At 33.9% G+C, this 25,978-nt stretch overlaps 1 protein-coding gene and 2 long non-coding RNA genes across 11 annotated transcripts in view; 2 read left to right on the top strand and 1 right to left on the bottom strand.

Annotated features, from left to right (window-relative positions):
* The window catches only part of LOC111415183 (synaptic transmission protein complexin), a 308,454-nt gene that overhangs the window by 258,306 nt on the left and 24,170 nt on the right, over positions 1–25,978 (top strand). For all 8 annotated transcript variants that reach the window (XM_071194454.1, XM_071194450.1, XM_071194451.1 and 5 more), the window contains one exon: positions 16,350–16,510. In XM_071194454.1, the coding sequence (XP_071050555.1) occupies positions 16,350–16,510 (161 nt within the window). The remainder of the gene's footprint in view (positions 1–16,349; positions 16,511–25,978) is intronic.
* Positions 3,384–6,649, bottom strand: LOC139429050 (uncharacterized). The gene is made up of 3 exons (XR_011639754.1): positions 6,494–6,649; positions 3,518–6,434; positions 3,384–3,458 (listed from the first exon to the last, which is right to left on the bottom strand). It is a non-coding gene; the product is annotated as an uncharacterized lncRNA (long non-coding RNA).
* On the top strand, positions 6,860–10,040 carry LOC139429049 (uncharacterized). Of its 2 annotated transcripts, XR_011639753.1 has the most exons (3): positions 6,875–6,938; positions 6,998–9,914; positions 9,974–10,040. It is a non-coding gene; the product is annotated as an uncharacterized lncRNA (long non-coding RNA). The 2 variants fall into 2 exon arrangements; XR_011639752.1 differs by having other exon boundaries at positions 6,860–6,938; positions 6,998–10,040.

The raw sequence follows: 25,978 nt of genomic DNA, 5'->3' as shown, positions 1-25,978 counted from the left end.
AATTTGCTTCAAATGATTCAAACAAAAATTCAATAGACAATCTAGTATACATCAAAAATTGTTATCTATACTTCAAATATTGTTAAGGTTATCAAAAATACAAAATACAAAGCTTAAGCTGCTACGTAGCTCAGTTTGTTACAGCAACCCAGTCATCCAAATATGCCAGACAATAACTTGTATTTGAAATTTCCATCCAGTTTAAATTCTATTCTTCTTCTTCGTATATTTTACGTTGTTATTATTTTCTAATTCACTAATGCGAGGTCTGAATTCCTCAACAGTTCCACTGTGTTTTCATATACCTTGCCCTTATATACTTCCAAAAAAAAGTTAAGTCCACTGTGACCAATCGAAAGCTGCTGAATATTCTCATTCCATTATTCTTCATTCTCTTCTTCAAAATGTTTTACTGTTGAACTTTATTTAGACATCTTCTAGAAATACTAGATATTCGCTACCATCTAAACCAAGAGGCATGATGTACACAAAACATGTTTTCAAAACATCAATTTTGACAGCACAGAGTCGGATACCAAATAGTTTCTCCATTACCCATAGATTGGAATTACGTAAATTAAAACACAGTTTCTTTGTAAATATCGCCTTATCCATAAAACAAACGTATTTGCCGAAAAAATATTTGCCGCATTTTGGTGCAAAAATAATGTAACTATTGTAATTATCTTTTTATAATCATCGGGCATAAGAATAGCAATAGATAGCTATTGCCCAAGTCTATGATCTTCCACAAAGCAAGTGATAACATCCACATCTTTTGATGTAGACGACCAGCTTCGCGTGGTGATGCGTATCATGTTTGCAAGTACGGAGAAAAAAAACATATCGGCCATTTCACAGTAGGGAAATTTTTCAAGCAATTTTAATGAAACTTTTATTAAATTTAATAGTTAGCTACGTAAGATATATTTTGGTAATGTGGTTCATCATCAGTATCATGACAACCTTGTGTGGGTTGTATTCCGCATCTTACTTCTCTAGTTGATCATGTTGAGGGATTTTATGTCTTCTTCTACTTGATCCATATATCTAGTCTTGTACCGTCGTTTTTTTCGACTGCTGCCTGTCTGGATCTCCATATACGCGTCTTCGCCATTGGCCATGTTCCATTATGCCTCAAAATATGTGTCGTAGGATCTATCTTTCCAATATTGCTAGCAAATTTTCCTGGTTCTTGGACATTACCTTTCTGGGGATGCTGTCCTAGACACTTTCAAAATTGATAAATGGTAGGTTTCGCTGTTAAATTCTTTTGTCTCTTCGAAAACTTGACGTATTACAAATAATTGGTCAAATAATTCTGCACTTGGAACAAGGGAGTCGATCGCCTTTCTTATGTGATGAAACTATTAGGTAATGGTTCTATTTTTCATGAAGCGCCTGCATCAGCTTTAGCCCTTCCTTGTTTCGTTACTTCCGCGGCGATTTCCTTCGATTCTGAAGGTTTATTGTTTTTTAGTTTGTTCATTGCTGCTACTATATGTCGGTAGTTCTTATTTTCTGTGGTCTAATGAACCTCTCCGCTTTATTCTTCTTGTTCTGTTCCCAGTTTTTTCTTCATAGTAATCCAACCATTTTTTTGTGTTTCGCAGAATCATCAGAATTCGCCCCTCTTTGTCAATATACTAGGGCAACAATTACACACAGGACCTACATTTAACCCATTGGATGCCTAGTATTAATTCTATAAACACACTGATAGGGCCGAGTTTTTGTATAAAGAAAAATGAAATCAAATAATACTCTTTATTAAGTTTATATATAAATTGGTGTATCATTTGTCTTATGACTGCTGGCTGGAAATCAGCCAAGGAATGTTTATTTCCAGTTTTCGTAAGATATAACATATGAGCATTTGGCAACATAATATGTCAAAGAAATGGAATGCTAGTTTTTTGTACCACTTAACATTTTTTCTCGTGCTCTTTAGTTTGTTCAGCATCAAATCTGATTTGTCTACCACAAGTATTGGTTTTTTGTTATTGGAGTGTGTCAAATAATATTGGACTAATGTACCAGTTGTTACCGTATAATTTATTTCGTTTTCCTGTGTATGGTTCCAAAAGCGTCGTAACCACACTTCCAGATATTCCTAAATCGGGAATTTCCTGGATGTCTGTGCTTTTTCCACAGCACCCAATGAAATCCAAAACATAGCCCGTTTCGGAATAACACAACAAAAAATGTTTTACACCAAACCTATGACGTTTGCTGAGGATATATTGCTTGAAGCTTAGTCTGCCTTTCAATTCAACTACAGATTCATCAATACACAGTTTTTCAAACAGATAAAAAGTTTTCTTACAATTTCTTCTTATATTGTCGAGAAATGATTGAATTTTTGTAAGTTTGTTGAACTTATTCTCTTCAACTGGCATGCAAAAGTGCAACATCACGACTCGAATATTCACTTATTTTCAGTTTCCTCATCCTTGTCATCAGCATTGACAGTGTTATGAATAAATAATACACCTCCTTTTCATTTACATCATTCCAGCTTTGAAGTCACGAATTCGGTTTAAGTCTAACACTTTCTACAACTTTTGCATAGTATACATTTATTCCTTGCACAATGTCATGCGATAGAAAACACAAAATCAAATCTTTTTCGGAAGAATTTTCACTTAGAGCTTGGCATTAAATTTTGAGATGTCAATGAGAAGAGTGGTTTGTTCGGTTGAAGTTCTTGTTATTCTGGTTCAACATTTTCATTATATGAGTCAACACTTTCTTTGCCGGCTTAGTTTATCTCCAATTCTGATTCGGAAAAATATTCCTCTTCCGAATCAATGTGCAAAATAACATTTTGCGCTTCTATACGATTCGTTCCTACACCTATTCGGACTATGGCAGAATTTCCTCATGTCCGGCTGTACTCTTAGTTTCTCTAATTCTCCCAGTTCACCGTTCATGACCTCTTTTCTTCGTTTGTCTGGTTCTGCTACTATGGTTTTCTATAGGCTTTCTAAACAGTTTGCCGATTTTCTTTCATATTATTCTTTTGTACCTTCACAGATAATATTTCTACATATGTTCCACTCAATATTAGCATCTTCGCTTTTTTTTGACTATTTCCAAAATTCAAATTTATATTCTCCTTGCACGCTCTATTGCTGTTATGATCTTTGAGATTTTGTATCTTGAATTTATCGTATATTAGTCTTATTGTCTTTTTGACATTCACAATGCTTGCATTAAAAATCACGTTTATTTGTAAATGTCTTTGCGATTAAACCATGTACTTACAATAACCTTATTAGTCTACAGAAGGAATCTTTACATGTCACATAATTTAAGTCTTTACGTGTTATTAATATTCATTTTCTGTTTTTCTTTTCACCTGGGTAATTCAATTAAACAAATTTTGCACTTAAAGGTGAAATGTGTTTATTATCACTCTATCGGTTTCGCTCTTTTCGGAGCATCTTCAGGAGTTCCTAAAGTTAATAATTTTACAACTCTTTCTATTATTATACAATTTTACATTTTAACTTACGTCAATTTTTTGAGCAACTAAACATGTATGTGATAATTTACTGAATCAATTTACTATTAAAATGTTAGACTCTAAACATGTGTTATCGTAAATCACTTTTTATTATATTTTAGGTTATGTTGAAACTGTCAATGGTATATTTTCCTTTTTAATGTTGGCAACTTGTCAAATGTGATTGTCGTGTATTGAATTTAAACTTTCTTGAATCGGTTGTTATTCAACAGGTTAAAATGAGGTGTCACAACATAAACATATTAATTTCCTACACTAAACACACTGAAAATATAATGGTACAGAGAGAGCAGCTGTTTTTAGAGATCGGGAGGTTTTCGTGGAGGTGTATATGGTTGTTTGAGATAGGTATATAGTGGTCTTCTTGTAGGTATAATTTGTTCGTTTAGGCATGTTACATCTGGGTAGTTGTTGAGGAATTTATTAATTTCATAGTTTTCCATTATTTCTAAATAGTAACTTTTATTGATATGATGAAGGATTCTGGAATTTTTATCCTCGTTAAATTCATGTTTTGAGTTAAATGTTAGGTGATTTCCGAAGTTGGAGTTATTTTTGTTTTTATGTTCTCTTATTCTTTTTCTAAGGCTTCTGCCTGTTTCTCCAATGTACGCTGCTTTACAAGTGTCGCACTCCAGTATGTACACGCCATTGTCGTCTAGTTTATTTGTTTTGTCTTTATTGTTTATAAGTATTCTTTCTAATGTTTTATTTGGTTTGAAATTAAGATTTATATTATATTGTTTTAAGCTCTGTTTTATTTTATTGGATATGTTGCCTTGGAATGTTATAGCTCTATAATAGATATTTTGATCTTCATTGTGTTGATTCCTTAGAGTGGTACAATTAATCATTTTTTGTTTTTTCTGTTGTTTGTTTATAATATTATTTATTGTGTAAGTTGGGAAGTTATTATTTTTCGCAACTTGGTAGATTGTATTTATTTCGGTGGTAAGGTTTTCTGTGTTCATTTTTGAATTGTATGCTCTATGTATGTGTGATCTAAAAGCAGCTAGTTTATGTGCGTTACAGTGATATGAGTCGTAGGGTATGACTGCATCCGTTTGTGTTGGTTTTCTGTATGTCTTAAATGTAAAACTGTCATCCTGTGTTCTTTTTATGTTTATGTCTAGGTAGTTTATTTCGTTATTTTTCTCTAGTTCTATCGTAAATTGTATTTTGTTGTGTATTGAGTTAATATATTTATGAATCTTGTCTATAGTGTTGTTGTCTTTAGTATTAACAATGACTAGTATGTCATCTACATACCTTTTCCAAAATTTTATGTTTTCAAAATATGGATTATTATCTTTATTAATTATGAGTTTAGTTTCCATCTCATTTAAAAATATGTCAGAGATCAAACTGCTCAAAGGAGACCCCATTGGTAAACCCTCTTCGTATGAATATATATTATTATTGAATTTGCAGAAATTTTGTTGTAAACTGATCTCGAATAGGTTGAAAATGTTATTACGATCATTTAGGTCTGTTATGTTATGTGATAGAATGTCTTTGATAATGTTCAATGTTTGTCTGGTGGGGATGTTGGTATACAGGTTGACGATGTCGAAGGATAGAATAGTAAAATCTTTTGGCAGTGACATTGTGCTCAGTTCTGTTATTATTTCTGATCTATTCCGAATAGTGTGTGTTGGTTGGAAGTTAATATTTGTTTTGAAAATGTCTATTAAAAATTTTGATATTTTGTAAGTACTTGAGTCGATGCTGGTTATTATTGGTCTTATGGGTATGTTCTGTTTATGCAGCTTAGGTAATGCATACAATCTAGGTATTTTCGGGTTCATCGGGATGATTGATCTTACATTTCTGCCATATTTTGTTAAAGTAGTTTTACTATTGTTTGTTATTCTTTTGACTTTTTCATGAAAGGAGTTAGTAGGATTTTTTAGGGTTTTTATGAAATTGTTATCGTTAAGGAATTTTTCGGTTTTTTCTATATAATTTATCTTATCTAAAATGACTAAACCTGCATTTTTATCGCCCTTAGTAAAGATTAAATCATTTTTTTCTATTTTCTCTTTGATGGCTTTTAATGTCTTTTCTTCATTTTTCCTTTTCTTTTCTGTTTTTTCGTTGTTCTTTTTCTTTCTTTTTGTTATTTTAGTTTCTTCTTTCATTAGTATTTGTTGTAAGGTTTTTTGTATTTCTTCTTCTTTTGGCAGTCCTCTCGTAGCTGCTTCTATTTCTAATGCTGTTTTTCTGAGGTTGGTTGTTTTATATATGGAATATTTCAGTCCTTTTTCTAGTAAATTCATTTCGTTTTGATTAAACGGTGTCTTTGACATATTTGTAACTCTTTTATGGAATTTATGTGTTGTTAAATTCTCTCTTGTTGATGTCGTATTCCTATTCTTCTCCATTCTTTGTTCTTCTCGAAGTTGTTTCAATTTTTTGTCTTTCTTTTCCCATTCTCGGAGTAATTTCTCCTTCTGTGTTTGTTCTATGTTCACCATTATTTCTTCTATTTCTTCGAAGTGTAAAGTGATAGTTAATTCTTGGTATGTATAGTATAGTTGGATATTGATGTCGTTAATTATAGAATAATGTTTTTTTACTTCTGTTTTTATATCTTTTGTCATGATTTTCTGAATTAAATCAGTTTTTAGATGTTTTGGAAATTTATGTCTAGCAAATTTTGGTTTTAGTTCTTCTTCTAAACATGTTCGTAGGAATAGTATGTGTTGGAGTTGTTGTTTTAATTTTAGTTTAGCTCTTCGGTACTCTATGATGTTGTTGGTCGTACTAACCATTGTATTAATATTCATTTTCTGTTTTTCTTTTCACCTGGGTAATTCAATTAAACAAATTTTGCACTTAAAGGTGAAATGTGTTTATTATCACTCTACCGGTTTCGCTCTTTTCGGAGCATCTTCAGGAGTTCCTAAAGTTAATAATTTTACAACTCTTTCTATTATTATACAATTTTACATTTTAACTTACGTCAATTTTTTGAGCAACTAAACATGTATGTGATAATTTACTGAATCAATTTACTATTAAAATGTTAGACTCTAAACATGTGTTATCGTAAATCACTTTTTATTATATTTTAGGTTATGTTGAAACTGTCAATGGTATATTTTCCTTTTTAATGTTGGCAACTTGTCAAATGTGATTGTCGTGTATTGAATTTAAACTTTCTTGAATCGGTTGTTATTCAACAGGTTAAAATGAGGTGTCACAACATAAACATATTAATTTCCTACACTAAACACACTGAAAATATAATGGTACAGAGAGAGCAGCTGTTTTTAGAGATCGGGAGGTTTTCGTGGAGGTGTATATGGTTGTTTGAGATAGGTATATAGTGGTCTTCTAGAATTTCTAGAATTTAACGCGATTCAGTAAATTATCACATACATGTTTAGTTGCTCAAAAAATTGACGTAAGTTAAAATGTAAAATTGTATAATAATAGAAAGAGTTGTAAAATTATTAACTTTAGGAACTCCTGAAGATGCTCCGAAAAGAGCGAAACCGGTAGAGTGATAATAAACACATTTCACCTTTAAGTGCAAAATTTGTTTAATTGAATTACCCAGGTGAAAAGAAAAACAGAAAATGAATATTAATACAATGGTTAGTACGACCAACAACATCATAGAGTACCGAAGAGCTAAACTAAAATTAAAACAACAACTCCAACACATACTATTCCTACGAACATGTTTAGAAGAAGAACTAAAACCAAAATTTGCTAGACATAAATTTCCAAAACATCTAAAAACTGATTTAATTCAGAAAATCATGACAAAAGATATAAAAACAGAAGTAAAAAAACATTATTCTATAATTAACGACATCAATATCCAACTATACTATACATACCAAGAATTAACTATCACTTTACACTTCGAAGAAATAGAAGAAATAATGGTGAACATAGAACAAACACAGAAGGAGAAATTACTCCGAGAATGGGAAAAGAAAGACAAAAAATTGAAACAACTTCGAGAAGAACAAAGAATGGAGAAGAATAGGAATACGACATCAACAAGAGAGAATTTAACAACACATAAATTCCATAAAAGAGTTACAAATATGTCAAAGACACCGTTTAATCAAAACGAAATGAATTTACTAGAAAAAGGACTGAAATATTCCATATATAAAACAACCAACCTCAGAAAAACAGCATTAGAAATAGAAGCAGCTACGAGAGGACTGCCAAAAGAAGAAGAAATACAAAAAACCTTACAACAAATACTAATGAAAGAAGAAACTAAAATAACAAAAAGAAAGAAAAAGAACAACGAAAAAACAGAAAAGAAAAGGAAAAATGAAGAAAAGACATTAAAAGCCATCAAAGAGAAAATAGAAAAAAATGATTTAATCTTTACTAAGGGCGATAAAAATGCAGGTTTAGTCATTTTAGATAAGATAAATTATATAGAAAAAACCGAAAAATTCCTTAACGATAACAATTTCATAAAAACCCTAAAAAATCCTACTAACTCCTTTCATGAAAAAGTCAAAAGAATAACAAACAATAGTAAAACTACTTTAACAAAATATGGCAGAAATGTAAGATCAATCATCCCGATGAACCCGAAAATACCTAGATTGTATGCATTACCTAAGCTGCATAAACAGAACATACCCATAAGACCAATAATAACCAGCATCGACTCAAGTACTTACAAAATATCAAAATTTTTAATAGACATTTTCAAAACAAATATTAACTTCCAACCAACACACACTATTCGGAATAGATCAGAAATAATAACAGAACTGAGCACAATGTCACTGCCAAAAGATTTTACTATTCTATCCTTCGACATCGTCAACCTGTATACCAACATCCCCACCAGACAAACATTGAACATTATCAAAGACATTCTATCACATAACATAACAGACCTAAATGATCGTAATAACATTTTCAACCTATTCGAGATCAGTTTACAACAAAATTTCTGCAAATTCAATAATAATATATATTCATACGAAGAGGGTTTACCAATGGGGTCTCCTTTGAGCAGTTTGATCTCTGACATATTTTTAAATGAGATGGAAACTAAACTCATAATTAATAAAGATAATAATCCATATTTTGAAAACATAAAATTTTGGAAAAGGTATGTAGATGACATACTAGTCATTGTTAATACTAAAGACAACAACACTATAGACAAGATTCATAAATATATTAACTCAATACACAACAAAATACAATTTACGATAGAACTAGAGAAAAATAACGAAATAAACTACCTAGACATAAACATAAAAAGAACACAGGATGACAGTTTTACATTTAAGACATACAGAAAACCAACACAAACGGATGCAGTCATACCCTACGACTCATATCACTGTAACGCACATAAACTAGCTGCTTTTAGATCACACATACATAGAGCATACAATTCAAAAATGAACACAGAAAACCTTACCACCGAAATAAATACAATCTACCAAGTTGCGAAAAATAATAACTTCCCAACTTACACAATAAATAATATTATAAACAAACAACAGAAAAAACAAAAAATGATTAATTGTACCACTCTAAGGAATCAACACAATGAAGATCAAAATATCTATTATAGAGCTATAACATTCCAAGGCAACATATCCAATAAAATAAAACAGAGCTTAAAACAATATAATATAAATCTTAATTTCAAACCAAATAAAACATTAGAAAGAATACTTATAAACAATAAAGACAAAACAAATAAACTAGACGACAATGGCGTGTACATACTGGAGTGCGACACTTGTAAAGCAGCGTACATTGGAGAAACAGGCAGAAGCCTTAGAAAAAGAATAAGAGAACATAAAAACAAAAATAACTCCAACTTCGGAAATCACCTAACATTTAACTCAAAACATGAATTTAACGAGGATAAAAATTCCAGAATCCTTCATCATATCAATAAAAGTTACTATTTAGAAATAATGGAAAACTATGAAATTAATAAATTCCTCAACAACTACCCAGATGTAACATGCCTAAACGAACAAATTATACCTACAAGAAGACCACTATATACCTATCTCAAACAACCATATACACCTCCACGAAAACCTCCCGATCTCTAAAAACAGCTGCTCTCTCTGTACCATTATATTTTCAGTGTGTTTAGTGTAGGAAATTAATATGTTTATGTTGTGACACCTCATTTTAACCTGTTGAATAACAACCGATTCAAGAAAGTTTAAATTCAATACACGACAATCACATTTGACAAGTTGCCAACATTAAAAAGGAAAATATACCATTGACAGTTTCAACATAACCTAAAATATAATAAAAAGTGATTTACGATAACACATGTTTAGAGTCTAACATTTTAATAGTAAATTGATTCAGTAAATTATCACATACATGTTTAGTTGCTCAAAAAATTGACGTAAGTTAAAATGTAAAATTGTATAATAATAGAAAGAGTTGTAAAATTATTAACTTTAGGAACTCCTGAAGATGCTCCGAAAAGAGCGAAACCGGTAGAGTGATAATAAACACATTTCACCTTTAAGTGCAAAATTTGTTTAATTGATTTACGTGTTATGCCTAGGTATTGCTTCTCTCTTCCTATTTTAGCGTTAATGTTACCCAAGATGATTTTAATATCTCTACCAACCCAACCCGACGTCATCATTGCAAGTATGCAACCAATATCACAGTGCAATACGCATCATACGCAAATCGCGTATTGCAATAAAAATACTGTGATATTGGTTGCATACTTGCAATGATAACGTCGGGTACGATAATTAATTAACACACTGTGCGCATATGAGACTATAATTAATAAATTTGCCTCAGCGTGCATAATGTAGGATTGTATGTTTTAACGTCTCTTATGAAACTTTTTATTCTATTATTTATAAGGAAGCCTATGCACTACTGCTATAAAAAATGTATGATTTCGGGTCTCCAGCGTTCCATGATCCCTTCCGCGTTATTTTTTGTAGGGCGACATCGAATGGACATTTGTTAGTGTCTCCTATTAGGTTCCAGAGTACGCCCAAGCTGTACAGAATCCTTGCATTCCAAGTCACAATTAATAGATGTTCTTGTTTCGTGCAAAGTCGTTGTATTTATCGAGTTTTAGTCTTCTTGATGATTTAGCGGTGAGAGTACTAAAACGTATATATTTGATAATCAAGAAACAATGAATTACATTTTCGACAAGTCAAATTAATTAATTGTGTTTTCTAATTAGGTCTGTATTTGCAACAATATGTTGACAGTTAAAACTTTCGTGCCCGTATTAATACAACCATTTCATCCCTTCTCATTCACGTACCCTAGATCCATTTAATCCACGAGGGGTGTGCGATGAAAATGGTTCGTAGAGTGACGTGTACAATTTAAGAGCCGTCCTCGACTGATAATTGAACTCTATAGACATACGTAGAAGCCGAAAGAAAAGGAGAGAGGTTTAGAAGAGAATATAGAACATTAAGGGAAAAAATAGGGTACAACGCCAGAGGGCTCGCTTTTGTCTGATGGGGAAATTGGAATATCTACAGACGTGAAAAATAAATCGCGGGGATTTCTTTAAGGATTGTTTTGCGGACGCGGACGTCTGTAGGTGGCGCGCGGAAGTTGCCTCGCCCTTAATCTCCGTCGTTTCTTCTACTCGCTTGTTGTTTTGGAATACGTACAGTACAAAGGCGTTGAAATTTTTGCCGGGGGATTTCCTTTGAATGGAAGTTAATAGGGCTCTCGCCTTCTTCAAAAGAATTTCTAATTATTACTTGAGATTTAGTTTTGGTTTAAAATTTGTATTTTAAAGAAATTTTGATGATAAAATTGATAAATTAAAGAGGATAATTTGAACTCGATATTAATTTTAATAGAACCAAATGAACATTAGAGATGATTATTAACGTATGTAATTTATTCTCGTTGGAATTTATATTTGAATAAATTATACATAGTTTGTGAAATTTTGTTTGTAAATTTCGTCCATAAAACTTGCATAATTCATCGGCATACAATATTAGCCCCAACGTTCATAACGGTTCGCTTTTAGCTTCGGGCGCAGGAACGTCCGCAATAAATTTTACCAAAACTCTCGGAACCGCCGTCTCGTTGCGCTCCGTCTTTTCCAGAAATTTCCCAATTTCCCGACCATTGTTTACGGTCGACTCGATTAATTTCGCGAACTTGCCGAATTTAATAAACCCTCAATCTCGACCCGGGAAAACAGTACCGTACGGTCGCGATACGTGTGGCATTAATTTATTTCTCCGACAAATAATATTAAATCTCCATTTGGTTTGATTCAATTTTGGAGGCAGCCATCAGAATGAACTCGAAACTCCAATTTAATATCGCAAACAACCGAAAAACTCCCAACGCGCCCACCTCATCCATTCAAATTTGCTTCATCTTAACCATTTTCGTGACACGTTTACGATCTTTCTTCATCACCAGAGAAAACGTCAAGAGTTTCGCAATATCATAACTGATACTAAACAACTCGTAAACTCGTCAAGTGGCGTCGTCGGGACGACCTTTTGTAGCTTCATAGCTTCATCGTACGATGACGAGCAGTCCTGTTGACGGTTCTGCAGATGGGGTTCGTGTGATAACGTCTTTTGTGTGTGTGTGTAACAAGTAATAAAGGGTTATTTCCTGTTGTTTTCCCGAAGGGTGGATATGATAAGCGAATTACGTGAGAGATATTGAATTTACCCTCTTCGTACAGTACACAACGTTGTATGTTGATGTAAAAGTTAATATCGACGTTGATCACATCAAGAGAAACTACATTATTGCGCGACATCGTCCTTTCTTAAACTTTAAACCTATTAAAACCCGTTGAAAACCTGGTTTTCTGTACTACAAGAGAAATAGATCGAAGACGACGACGTCCTTTATTCAATTATGAGGGTACAAGATGGGAATTAGCACAGAAAAGGGGCTTCGTATATTTTAAAGATTGAAAAATCAATAAGTTAACACGTAACTACAGGATAAATGACACTGACGTCGATTAGTTTGATGTTGGCGGCACCTCGTTTTGTGACCTCCATTTAAAATCCGCCATTTTATCGTGAGTTACCAAAAGCACAGAATCAAGGTCCTTTCAACAAACATATTGTATAAGGTTATCCAACTCCCTATGAACGCTGTTGTTATCAACGTATCCGTCTTTAGAGACGTGCGGTTAAACCCGAATGATTCTAGTTCTTACACTAGCACTAGCCATAAAATTTACACTATACCTAGAACTAGAATTATTTAGGTTTAGCCGTCTTTAGAGACGTGCGGCTAAACCCAAATGATTCTAGTTCTAGGTATGGTGTTAGTTCTACATAGTAACAGTGCTAATGTAAAACTAGAACTAACACTGGACCTAGAACTAGAAAGTTCCGGGTTTAGCCGTGGGTGCGAAGACGTCTAGTGTTAGTTCTAGTTTTAATCGTTATGCAGTACTAGACCTAGAACAAGAATCATTCGGGTTTAGGCGTCTTAAGAGACGTACGGCTAAACCCAAATGTTTGTAGTTCTAGGTCTAATGTTAGTTCTAGTAACATTGCAAGTGTAAAACTAGAACTACACTATACCCAGAACTAGAATCATTCGGGTTAGCCGTCTTTAGAGACGTGCGGCTAAACCCAAATGATTCTAGTTCTAGGTATAGTGTTAGTTCTACATAGTAACAGCTAGTGTAAAACTAGAACTAACACTAGACCTAGAACTAGAAACATTCGGACGCACTGCTAAACTCAAAACTTTCTAGTTCTAGGTCTGGTGTCAGTTCTAGTTTTAATTGTTATGCAGTGTTAGACCTAGAACTAGAATCATTCGGGTTTAGCCATCTTAAGAGACGTACGGCTAAACCCAAATGTTTCTAGTTCTATGTCTAATGTTAGTTCTAGTGACAGTGCAAGTGTAAAACTAGAATTAACACTATACCTAGAACTAGAATCATTCGGGTTTAGCCGTCTTTAGAGACGTGCGGCTAAACCCAAATGATTCTAGTTCTAGGTATAGTGTTAGTTCTACATAGTAACAGTGCTAGTGTAAAACTAGAACTAACACTAGATCTAGAAAGTTCCGGGTTTAGCCGTGCGTCCGAAAACGTCTAGTGTTAGTTCTAGTTTTAATTGTTACGCAGTATTAGACCTAGAACAAGAATCCCCCTTAGTTCTAATCTCAAGAATCCATGTTAGTTCTAGTAACATTGCAAGTGTAAAACTAGAACTAACACTAGATATAGAAAGTTCCGGGTTTAGCCGTGCGTCCGAAGACGTCTAGTGTTAGTTCTAGTTTTAATTGTTATGCAGTACTAGACCTAGAACAAGAATCCCCCCTAGTTCTAATCTCAAGAATCAATGTTAGTTCTAGTAACATTGCAAGTGTAAAACTAGAACTAACACTAGATCTAGAAAGTTCCGGGTTTAGCCGTGCGTCCGAAGACGTCTAGTGTTAGTTCTAGTTTTAATTGTTATACAGTACTAGACCTAGAACAAGAATCCCCTCTAGTTCTAATCTCAAGAATCCATGTTAGTTCTAGTAACATTGCAAGTGTAAAACTAGAACTAACACTATACCCAGAACTAGAATCATTCGGGTTTAGCCGTCTTTAGAGACGTGCGGCTAAACCCAAATGATTCTAGTTCTAAGTATAGTGTTAGCTCTACATAGTAACAGTGCTAGTATAAAACTAGAACTAACACTAGGCCTAGAACTAGAAAACTAAATCCGAATGTTTCTAGTTCCATAATATAATAGGTTCCATATAACCAATACTCACCGGACCTTGGCACAAAAACACCAGAAGTGACACTAGCGGTATCCTGCCAAATCTTTATCACCAATAGCAACATACCTTGTTATAAAGTTATAAAGAGTTAAGTATTTTAGAAGTTGAGTATTCAGTATTTGAGTTGTGTTTATAACTCAAAACCCGTCATGACTAGAAAAATTCTACGTGCACCATTGGATTCCACGTGAAAAAATCTATTACAACCCGTTTTTACTTTTTTACTAAGTTTCCGGATAGCCGAGATACAGGAGGTGTCTGAAAATCGTAAATTTGTATATCAAAAACTGTATATCAAAAACGAAGAGGGCTATGAAAATTTGGTTTGCGCCATTGTAAGTTTCACAAAAAAATAGCTCAGGTTCGCGAAAGCCGCAACTTTCTATCTTTCATAATAACTGAGATACCCTGCAAGCCCATCGAAATTTAGACTCCCTGTACAGTGTGTTAATTAATTCATCATTGCAAGTATGCAACCAATATCACAGTATTGGTATTGCAATACGCGATTTGCGTATTTGGTTGTATACTTGCAATAATGACGTCGGGTACTATAATTAATTAACACTCTGTATGTTATTTAATTCGTTGCATTTAATCTGTACTAATTGGATTAAGAACAAATCATGTTTACAAATCAACAAGCATTTCGAAAGTGTCACAAATACCTAAAACTATGACTCGAATAACATGTTGATCATCCCAATTAACAAATTAAACACGGAATATTAAATGATACCAACAAATTTCGCGATTCCAACCCGATTTATTTTATAATTGGATATGTGAATTTATCCAAATTACAGTTACATCTACTCGAATAACACAAACATAACTACATAACAAAATGTTATTTCCTCCCATATATTTTATCTTGGCACGCATACCCCACTACTTAACCTAAATACTCAACGAATAAACTAAAAATGCATCGTAGTAAAAATCTTCGCCGCCGCCCCACATAAATATCGACCTAAAATGATGATATAAAATTTGGCTTAAACCCGGTCTTTCGGCAGTTTGAACAAAAAGATTACGAGATAAGATATTGGGTAAGGAAAACGCCGTTAAACTAACCAATTTAAAAATCATAACGAGGTGTGTTCCTTTGGTTTTTTTATTCCGTTTCCTTTTTCATCGTTTCGTGTAAATACGCGATCAACCCGTTCAGATATGGGATAGCGTGCCCGAACTAACAATAAAAACCCCCTGACGTAACTCTTTCGTTAATTTACGGTACACCGGAATTGCAAGTCAACATTGAACGTTAGTTCTCGTGGCGCTTTTATGTGTTCGAAAATAGCTATAAAACTAACCTCGTAGTGCATATTTTGTAAAATTAAAATAAAAGGTCACGTAATGTCTTTTTAAGAAATAAGAAAAGCGAAATATTAAAAAGTAAATAAAACGGGGAAAATAGGACGACGACAAAACAAACTGGAATGTTAAAAGAGCGGAAACGTGAAATGAAAAAAACAATTTTCAGTTAGAGTTAAAATTCCATGAATACAACCAGAAAGTATACACCAATTAACGTTTAATGTGGTGTTTTTATTTGAATATAAGCAAGATTTATTTTTTTTATAAGTAATTTCTATAAACCGTTGTAATAAATCTTCGTTTAAATCAAATTTGAAACAAGATTGTCAGCTAAAACAACCCCCTGAAAATACAAAAGATCCGACACGTCCCATCTGCTTTTGAAACCGACCTCATTAGCTACCCAGTTGGCTTAAAAGCCAAGTCTGACTTCGAATTAAACTCGGGATAAATTAAATTTCATCCACCTGCTCTCTCATCGTGTTGGTTCTTTTACCACATCTATGTAGAGGACAGGTTGCGTTTCGTGAACTCTATGATTGATCGAATCATCTATATTGGATTCCTTACGACTTTGAAAGCTTCCAATAAATCTCTAAAAAATCTGCTATAGGTATCTGAGTAGAAAAATAGTCGCTCTCTATTTTTTGCATGATGTTTGTTGTAAATCGATATTTTAGATACTTTGAATTAAAAAAATTTATATTAATATTTGGTGTTTTTGTTTTTGGTTTGTTTTAGGCGCCGTAGGCGGAGATGATGATGGAGACGACAAAGAGAAGGAGGAGGAGGCCGAGAGGGAACGACTCGAAGCCATCAGAGAAGCCGAAGAAAGGAGAAAGGAAAAACACAGAAAGATGGAAGAGGAAAGGGAAAAGATGAGACAAGAAATAAGAGATAAGGTAGGACTCATAGTTATGATTATAGTTTTTTTTTTAACTTTTTTAAATAAATCAGAAACAGATTAATCAGACATTATTATCATTATTTCCTATTGAGGAGTTTCCAGTGTAATGCAGGATTGATAGAAAACTAAAGTGAAGAAATCAAGTAACACAAGGGCTGTAACATTCCCATCATCAATTTTTGCTCCTCATAATCGAAAATGACTAAACATATTTGCAAATTCTAGTAGCAACAATTTATTCAAAAACTAGTTCTAATAAAATTATAAAAAGTCTGCAATCGTATACTGTCTCAAAACTGCTCTTATTAGAAATTGTGATAACCCGAGCTTTCATTCGCATATTAAGATGATTTTTTTATTTTGACCACAATACATTCCGAAGAAAATCGATTTCAAATACTATGCGGCCTGAATAACTAACATGTTAAAATCATCACTTCTCTTTTGATGGATTTGTGTGTATTGATGGGCTCTGAATTTACTTCAACTATGTTTAGCATTATATCTGTATGGTATAATTGTAAAATCGATATTGTTTTTATTGAAGCAAGTAGAGTGCAAGTTACGTAAATTCTCACTTCAGTGAGTGATCTCTTTTAAATTAACTATTATAGATTTTATACCTACAAATTTAGTGTCTGAATTTATCTTTACTCTAGAACTAGATTGGACGGCAGTACACGTTTCAGTCATCGCTCTTCTTTTATGAAGAGCAGTATATATTATGTAGTATTATGTTGTAGATTTCTAGAGGGAGATTTTGTGTCAGTATGAAATGCGGTGTCATCAGCATGTATTGCAACAGTGGTACTTTTCTTTGTTGACATGAAAGACATATTCAATAAATATGTTACTGGGCCGAGGATTCTACCTTGAGGCACTCCTCAGGTATAAATTGCCTTCTTTCACAAGAAAATGTCTGTCTGTCAAATATGATTTCAACAGTTGATAGAGTAAATGGAGATTTTTTTAGTTTGACTTGTAAGCCTGTGGGCCATAGCTTATTAAAGGCTTAACATATGTCGAGGTAAGCTGAGAGTGTGCAGTTTTAAAATTTTCTCCAAAGATAAAGAACTAAACTTCAAAATCAAAAGAGATTTGAGTTACGAATTTTGCCAAGGATTGACAATTGAAAGGCATTGTTGCCTTTTTTGACAAATCTCTGTTATGTTTGTCGAATGACATTCTCAAAACGCAGTCTTTTGCTTTGCCAAATTTTCCAAAGTACGAAGTTTCTACAGGAAGAGGCTTTGCTTTTGACGAAACGAATGATTTTGTCGAAGACGCCCACGCGGATTCTACACAATTTGCTTTCCGTTTTCGAACTTTCGAACGAAGAAGTCGTAGATCGACAGTTTTGCAGAGTGATTTGAGTTTAAAGTCAAAAGAGATCTATTTTAATGAGATACCTCTCACACCTTCTAATAAACTTGGTTGTTAAAAGCTTATTTTGTACAATTTTATTTTAATTGCTGACGTAGGGAAATTTAGGTTATCTATTTTTTCTCCCCGTGCATCCCAATTGGTTTTTTTATGTTAGGTTGGTTATTTTTCTGTATTTATCTGTGAATGAACGTTGATAACAATTCAAAACATTGATCAATAGCATCAGGGTGCTATCTATCAGTCGACCAGTGTGTTAGTTAGTCAGTAGATATTTGCTATAGCTTTGCTATAGATTTGCTTTCATTGCTTTGACTAAAAGAGAACTTCTTTCTGATTTTATTAATCTTGAAGTGAACCTCATATTGGGTGTTTAACGTTATAATCGCCTCCTGCAAAAAGCTTGTTGCTCAATGTGTGGAAGAATGTATTCCTTTTTGTTGTTATGTTTCAGTGGACAGCATATGGCTGACATTATTGTTTGCCCAGATAAGTAAAATGATAGCTATCATTGTCCAAATGTTTCAGTTTACTACGTGAGTTTGGCAAGCATCTCTGCAAATTTAACTACGTTTGTAGATTGATTGGTTGGGTTGGGTTGGGTTGATATCGTTTGATTATCGAACATCCATGCTACAAATACCTTTAACATTACTCATGTCAACATCAGAAATGTGTTATACTTTATGAGGGATGCTTATAAAAAACAATGAATTAAATGTAAACATGCAAGCTTTTAGGCATCATATTCTGTTATCGGCAAATACTTCAATTCCAAGATCAACGTTATGTCAGATCCAAGTTACTTCGGGTAAACTATAAGCTACATAATTTATAAGTTGTTACAAAATTTTCTGCGACATTAATCTTTGCTCAAAATTAAAAATATCTAAATAATGTATTCATAATTGTTGTGTCTTATAGAATCATACCTTACAATTGTTATCTCATCATAACTAAAATCTTTGAACTTGAATATAAGATGTGAGTGCTCTTCAAAATACAATTGGCATGACTTCCAAATTAAGCTTTCTAAGTTTTATAAAGGTGTTGCCGATGGAGTTGACAAATTCCTTTATTTTGCAACAAGAAGGTAAACATTAAAAATGTTATGAAAAAATATCTGAAAATGCTCAGTAAAGCAATAGATGTTGTTACCAAAGAATTTCTATGAGTCTTATGAAGTAATAATCACGATAATTCGTGTTATTAAGATATTTAAATATTTTTAAGCTAATTAATAAGCAATGATTGTAGTATTTCTTAAAACCCAGTTCTCTTATTATAGGAGCCCTATTCGTATATGGGCAAACACTTTGGCGCGTTTTATCTAAAAAATGAGTGACCTCAACATTTGAAATCGTGTATGTCATACGACTACCACAAAATCTGCCATCAAAACTAGAAGATAGCATCATATCGCTCAAAGGAACAGGCAATATGACGCAGAAAGGGGCGACATGAATTCACTTTTCAAAGACGTCTTCCTTTTTTATTCTATTGCCAAAGCCGGATTGTGTGTACTAATCGTATTCAATTGATGAATCAGCACATTTTAAGACCAAGCATAACACGATATGTGTAGTGGTTTCCCTTTTAATGTGGTTACTTAGAAGAGTACAATTAAACATTCCGAATAAAATTCAACATTAATTAATAATCTAATTCTAATTTTTATGATTTCAAAAGCAATTCGATTTCTAAATGATGATTGATATTCGAATTCCAATTGGAAAATCTGTAGTTCAAAGCTGTTATATGATAGAATCCCATGATGAACATTTCCGAGCATAGATTGGTCTAAATTAATTATCTATCAATCAAATCGTGCGGGCAGCTTTGTGCGTGAGTTCGTGACCGATATTGAGGAGTGGGGTATATTATGGGGAACTCAATTGTCCGTACAAAGTCTCGATGGTCGCCTCTACGCCTTAAATGAACAGGGGGAAATCCAATGGCGATCACTGACGTCCGCATAAATCACGACCACGAATCCGTTTCCCGTACTGGTGTAGAGCCAGTGACAGATAGACGGTAATTATTGAATTATCGCTAGGATGTAATTAACGCGTTCAACATGAATTGTCTTTAGTGATTATTAAATTGGCTTTAATAAAACCGGTTAAAAATAGTATTTTAATTAATCTATATGTAGAATGGATTGATAGAAAAGACGGGTTCGAATAATTTATTGTTAAAGTTGGGGGGAGAATCGATTGAAAGCAATTTACTAAAACCTTGGATAATAATTCAACAGACGCCTTTACTGCCCTTGTGACATTGGGGTAGATCTCAAAGGCTCCTCTAATAAGGCCAAAGTGCCCGTTATTGCCGTCCAATTCTAGCCTTTGAATCTCCCAAAACGAGGCCCCCCACAATAAAATATACTCACGGGATTTTTCCGTTGAAGGAAAAGAGGGATGAAAGAAGTATTCTGAATGGGAAATAACCGTCCCTCACTACGTGATGGGTTCGTGAGTTCCAGGGCTTTTGCGTGTAACTTCTCGCTTTTTTCCCCTACACTTTATCGGCTTTTATATCAACTCGTGGACACGAAGTAGACATGCAACATTGTAATTTAACCCTCCATCCTTATCATCCATTTAATTCTTCTATTAGTAACCAAATTTTTGTAAATCCCCTTTATGAAAAATTAAAACAAAAAAAATAATATTCTCCATCCAACTTTATTTCTCGTGCTCTTTTATTTTAACTCTTGGAAAGTACCCAATAAATCCTCTAGAATAAAGCGACCTCGCAAAGAATAGGGGGAGTGTTCAAGACGTCGCGGCTAAATTAACGACGCAAAAGTACTGGACGGAGGAGAAGAAGAAGAGGTTGAGTTACTTTACTGTTTTACAAAAATCTTTCTTATTCTCGACATAAACTTAACTTACTACTATTTTGTGTTTAGAATTGGGTTGTTTTAGTTTCAGTTATTTCAAGTAAAGCATAGAAACTGTATGAAAATGAACCTGGTAGTTTCATGAGGAATGGTTCTCATTTGAAATTCGGTAAATTATATGTTACGGCTTCATACACGTCAACTGACGACAACAGACGGTTTCTATTGAGTACTAAAATAACTACACTCCAACTGTTACTGTGGACGAATTTATGCATGTTGCAACTGTTGAAACTTCAAACGAATAATATTAGGTGGACACGAGCTGTTTTGGAGTCGATACGAATTATTTCACAAAGTTAATTATTTATTTATTCCGTAATAAACAAGTCCATTATATGAGAAATTTTTAATATACACTTTAAATTGTTTAAATGAATAATTTTAATGCATATAAATTCGAACTCGACTTTACATTTATACCAAGAACGGAATCTAAGAGGTCTGTAGCAAAATCTCGTGAGCATGTCCACAGCTTGAAGGTCCGTTCGTGACGTCACGCATGGTTAGGCAACCACTATTTCACACTTTGAATTGGCAAATGCTTAATGTATGCTATTCGTGGTTTGCAATGTTGTTACAAGTGTATTTGACACATAATTTAAAATAAAATCTTGATCGAGTTTAGCTTAATAATAACTAAAACTAGAGCTAACACTAGCTCTAGAATTAACACTAGACCTACAACTAGAAACATTCGGGTGTAGCCGTCTTAAGAGACGTACGGCTAGTTATTCAATCTAACGCTGAATAACAATTAAAACTAGGACTATCACTAGACTTAAAACTAGAAACATTCGGGTTTAGCCGCACGTCTTTTAAGACGGCTAAACCAGAATGATTCTAGTTCTAGGTTTTATGTTAGTTCTAGTTATAGTGCTAGTGTAAAATTAGAACTAACACTAGATCGAGAACTAGAAACATTCGGATTTAGCCGGACGTCTCTCAAGACGGCTAAACCCGAATGATTCTAGTTTTCGGTCTAGTGTTAGTTCTAGTGATAGTGCTAGTGCAAAACTAGAACTAACACTAGACCTAGAACTAGAAACAATCGGGTTTGGCCGTGCGTCTTCAGTCTTCAGATCTAGTGTTAGTTCTAGTTTTAGTGCAATACAAATATGCAACATAGTGCTAACTAGCTCTACCTACCACTGTCACTAGAACTAACATTAGATCTAGAACTAGAAACATTCGGGTTTAGCCGTCTTAAGAGACGAACGGCTAAATCCGAATGATTCCAGTTCTAAGTCTAATGTTAGTTCTAATTTTAGTTGAATAAAAATATCCAACATAGCGATATCTACTGCTAACTAGCACTACCTAACACTATCACTAGAACTAACATTAGATCTAGAACTAGAAACATTCGGGTTTAGCCGTCTTAAGAGATGAACGGCTAAACCCAAATGATTCCAGTTCTAGGTCTAATGTTAGTTCTAATTTTAGTTGAATAAAAATATCCAACATAGCGATATGTAGTGCTAACTAACACTACCTAACACTGTCACTAACACTTTAATTTCAAAAGTCTTTAATTTTGTGTAATTACCTCAATCAGAAGCATTTGATTATGATAGAGATTAACAGATTATGGATATTTGATGTCAACGAAGATCGTTGTTGGTTGGTAATGGAGGCGCCCTGAATTTAATTAATTTAATTATACTTTCGCGGTTCGTAGCCAAAGTTTTTGGAGTGGCACCAACCGGCGTATCCACCATAATTGCATTTTGAGTAATTCAATTTTGTGACCTCGAAACTAAGTTTTAACACGTTCAAAACGATCAAAAAAAAGAACAAAAATAGGATGTCACATATTAAAAAGAAAGTTGAACCAGGTTTTCTACTTTCAGCTGGTTATCGTAATTTGTGTGGCGTGTTTTTTTATTCATGCAAAAAGGGTAAAAATAATTCTGCTCGTATTTTGATTTGTGTTTCGATAATAAAAACGACCTGGTTCAACAACATTAAAACCGTCAGCGTGATGTTTTAACGACGTCGTCTCCATAAAAGCTGATGCAACACGGCAGTTTTTTCCTAGTTCAACACTTTTTCTGTTTACAATTTCGCTCATTGAGAAATTGTAGTTGCATCAATTAAAATGATTTTCCATAGTTAATTAATACCCAGTTTTTTAATATTATCAATTAGAAATTCGAGATATAAACCTCAAATTACACCCTACGGTATCGTTAACGAAATAACGGGAAATCGGAGATCGACCCTCGGCGTGGTAGGTTTTTCCTAAGTCCCTAATGGGAAAATTACCGCGAGTTATGTGGGTTCGGGGCGGCAGCTCCGGGCCGTATTTTACTTCGGACCACGCTGAATCACAATCAGGGGCGGGAAATTCCCTTTAATTTTCCTCCGGACCGGCACGATAGTGTTCTAATTTATGCTGTGCCATGTTCGTTTCGCATCCACCGTCCCTCGTCGCGGTGTAACACGTTCGTGAGTTTCAAGTGGGGGAGAGGTTTACGTGTGACTCAGGTGGTCTATATTTAGCAAGTATTATTAAAAAGACCCACACAGCTTGTTCTCAAGAGAATGAGTATTTGTCATTTTATAGATCTTTCTGGAAGTTTCAGTATAAATTGAAGTAGAAAAAGATGTTTTATTCAAAAATTTAGTCTGTTTGCTGTTTTTCAAGCTTTAGTTATCTTATTAATTATGGCCTCTTAGTTTGGGAATTGATATTTTAGCAACTACTCGAAGAAAAATCTGCTGCAGTGATATTTGAACAGATTTAAGAATCATATCAACACTGCAATGACATCACTGTGGAATCTTCTGACTTTGATTGATTAAGGCCTTCCGGTTGTCCACAATATATTTCCATATTGGACAGCAGTGCGTAATGTAATCTTATCATACAAAAAAGATGGATATTTAAGCAACAGTAACTTATGATAAAATGAAACCATATGGCATATGCGACGGTTAAACATATTCAGCCACCCAAGATCGATCAGCCTGTGTGAGACATGGCAACCTCGTCGAAGCCCAAAAATCATTCGGAGACATAAATTCTGAACACGCTGAATCCTTTGTGATGTTTTTGAGTTCAGACAACTATGATATATTGTATCACAAAAGCTAAAATAGCTATATTTCAAAACTGTCGAAAGATTAGAAGTGTAGATACAAAAGAGTAGATGCTCCAAGATGCCCCTGCGGCATTCCTGACTTCAAGCCTCGCAGTTCAGATCTCCGATCATCCAATTTAACCGCTTGTTGTCTGTCTGACATATAACTATCAATCATGCTCATAACAGAATCATTGAACCCAATAAAGGATAAGATAGCTGATAACATCCTATGATTGACAGTATCAAAGGTCCTACTGTAGTCTAGCAGAACTAATCCACTAAGCCTATTTTGATTCGCCTCAAACAATATGTCATCAACTATATGCGTTATTACTGTATCGCAACTGTAGTTAACACGAAATCCAGACTGTGTCCTAGACAAAATATTAAGTGTATCGACAAATTTCCGAATTTAATCATTCATAATTTTTTCCAATACTTTAGACAAAACAGGTAAAATACTAATTGGTCGCAGGTCCAAAAATGTCATAGGATTTTAATCTTTGGCAAAGGTGTTAAAGATTTCTTCCAACATTTTCGAAAGAATGATCTCGAAAAGCATATATTAATAATATGTGTGACGTAAGGAATGATAAAAGGACAACAATAATGTATCACTACAACCGAGAGTTCATCATAATACTGCCAGATTTGATATTTAACAAATGGCCCGCTACAATATGCTCCGAGACAGGCACAAAAGCAACCAATTCATTAAGAGGCCTACCTAGCTGGCGAAAAATTCGAAACGAGATTCCCTCGTGAACACGCTTAATGCGGCAACACCGCTCCATGTGTACTCGATCGGGCTGGCGCGCCAGGCCGATGGCGACTAGGACTGTCCGATTGTCGGGTAATTCCCCGACAATCAGCGACGTTGATTTTATTCTTAGTTGAATGCATTTGAATACGAGTCGGGGCCGCTTTTTGGAACATAGCTGTTATTGCTAGTATTTCATTATTATCAATTGTTAGTTAAAATTATATATTTTCACGAAAAGGGATGTTGGTGGATGCCGATCTTATCAGATTCCTTATTATAAAATTGCACAGTATACCAAATTTTATCAGTATATGACAAAACATTGAAATTATTACAGATAATCTATACCTTAGCCATTTATTGATTTATACAGGGTGATTTATCAGCTCACCATCAAACTTTGACATATGATAGCTAATCCAATTACAAAAAAAAATGTTAATGAACATATGTCCTATTTTAATTAATTACGAAATTATAACACTTTAAAGCTTTCACATAAATATTACAAATATTGTTCAAAATAGACTCCTTCTGAAGAAGGAATACATGCTTCACAATGACGAATTAAAGAGTTCTTCAGCCGAATTAAAATGTCTGGTTGATTTCTTGTTCCAGTAGCAGCCATTTGTATTCTGTTTAATGACTGTTTTCGTGTGTTAATTTCCACTTGATACACAATTTGTATCATATGACCCAATAAGTAGAAATCCAATGGATTAAGGTCGGGGGATCTAGGTGGCCAAGCAAATGGGCCATTACCAATCCACTTGTTTGGAAAATATTGATTTAACCACTCGACAACTATTCTTCCGCGATGAGGGGGGCATCATCGTGCTGGTACCACATATTTTGAATTACATACATTAAGAGGTATATCTTCAAGTAAATCAAAAAGTGTGTTGTTCAAAAAAATCTGTAGTTTACATCGTTCAAACGTCCATCAAGTACATGCAAACCTAGTAAATTGTTGTTAAATAATCCACCCCAAACGTTGATGCTGAAACGTTGTTGAAATGTCCTTGGTCTAATCGCATGCAGATTTTGTAATGCCCAGATATGTTCATTATGGTAATTAGTTATACCATCTCGTGTAAAACATGATTCATCTGTCCAGCGATCATTTGAAATGAAGTCATTATTTTGGGCATGTTACTACAATAACCATTCACAAAATGCTAACCGTTGCTGATTATCTCCTGGCTGTAGAGCTTGAACGTTCTGTTTACGATACGGATGAAGGACTTGTCGATTCAATACGCGCCATGCAAAATGTTGACTTACATGTATGTTGTGTGCTATTCTTCGAATGCTGATGGAAGG

Source organism: Onthophagus taurus, chromosome 2 (genome assembly GCF_036711975.1).
Source record: "Onthophagus taurus isolate NC chromosome 2, IU_Otau_3.0, whole genome shotgun sequence".
Classification (NCBI taxonomy): domain Eukaryota; kingdom Metazoa; phylum Arthropoda; class Insecta; order Coleoptera; family Scarabaeidae; genus Onthophagus; species Onthophagus taurus.
This window is presented reverse-complemented; position numbering and strand designations above follow the sequence as displayed.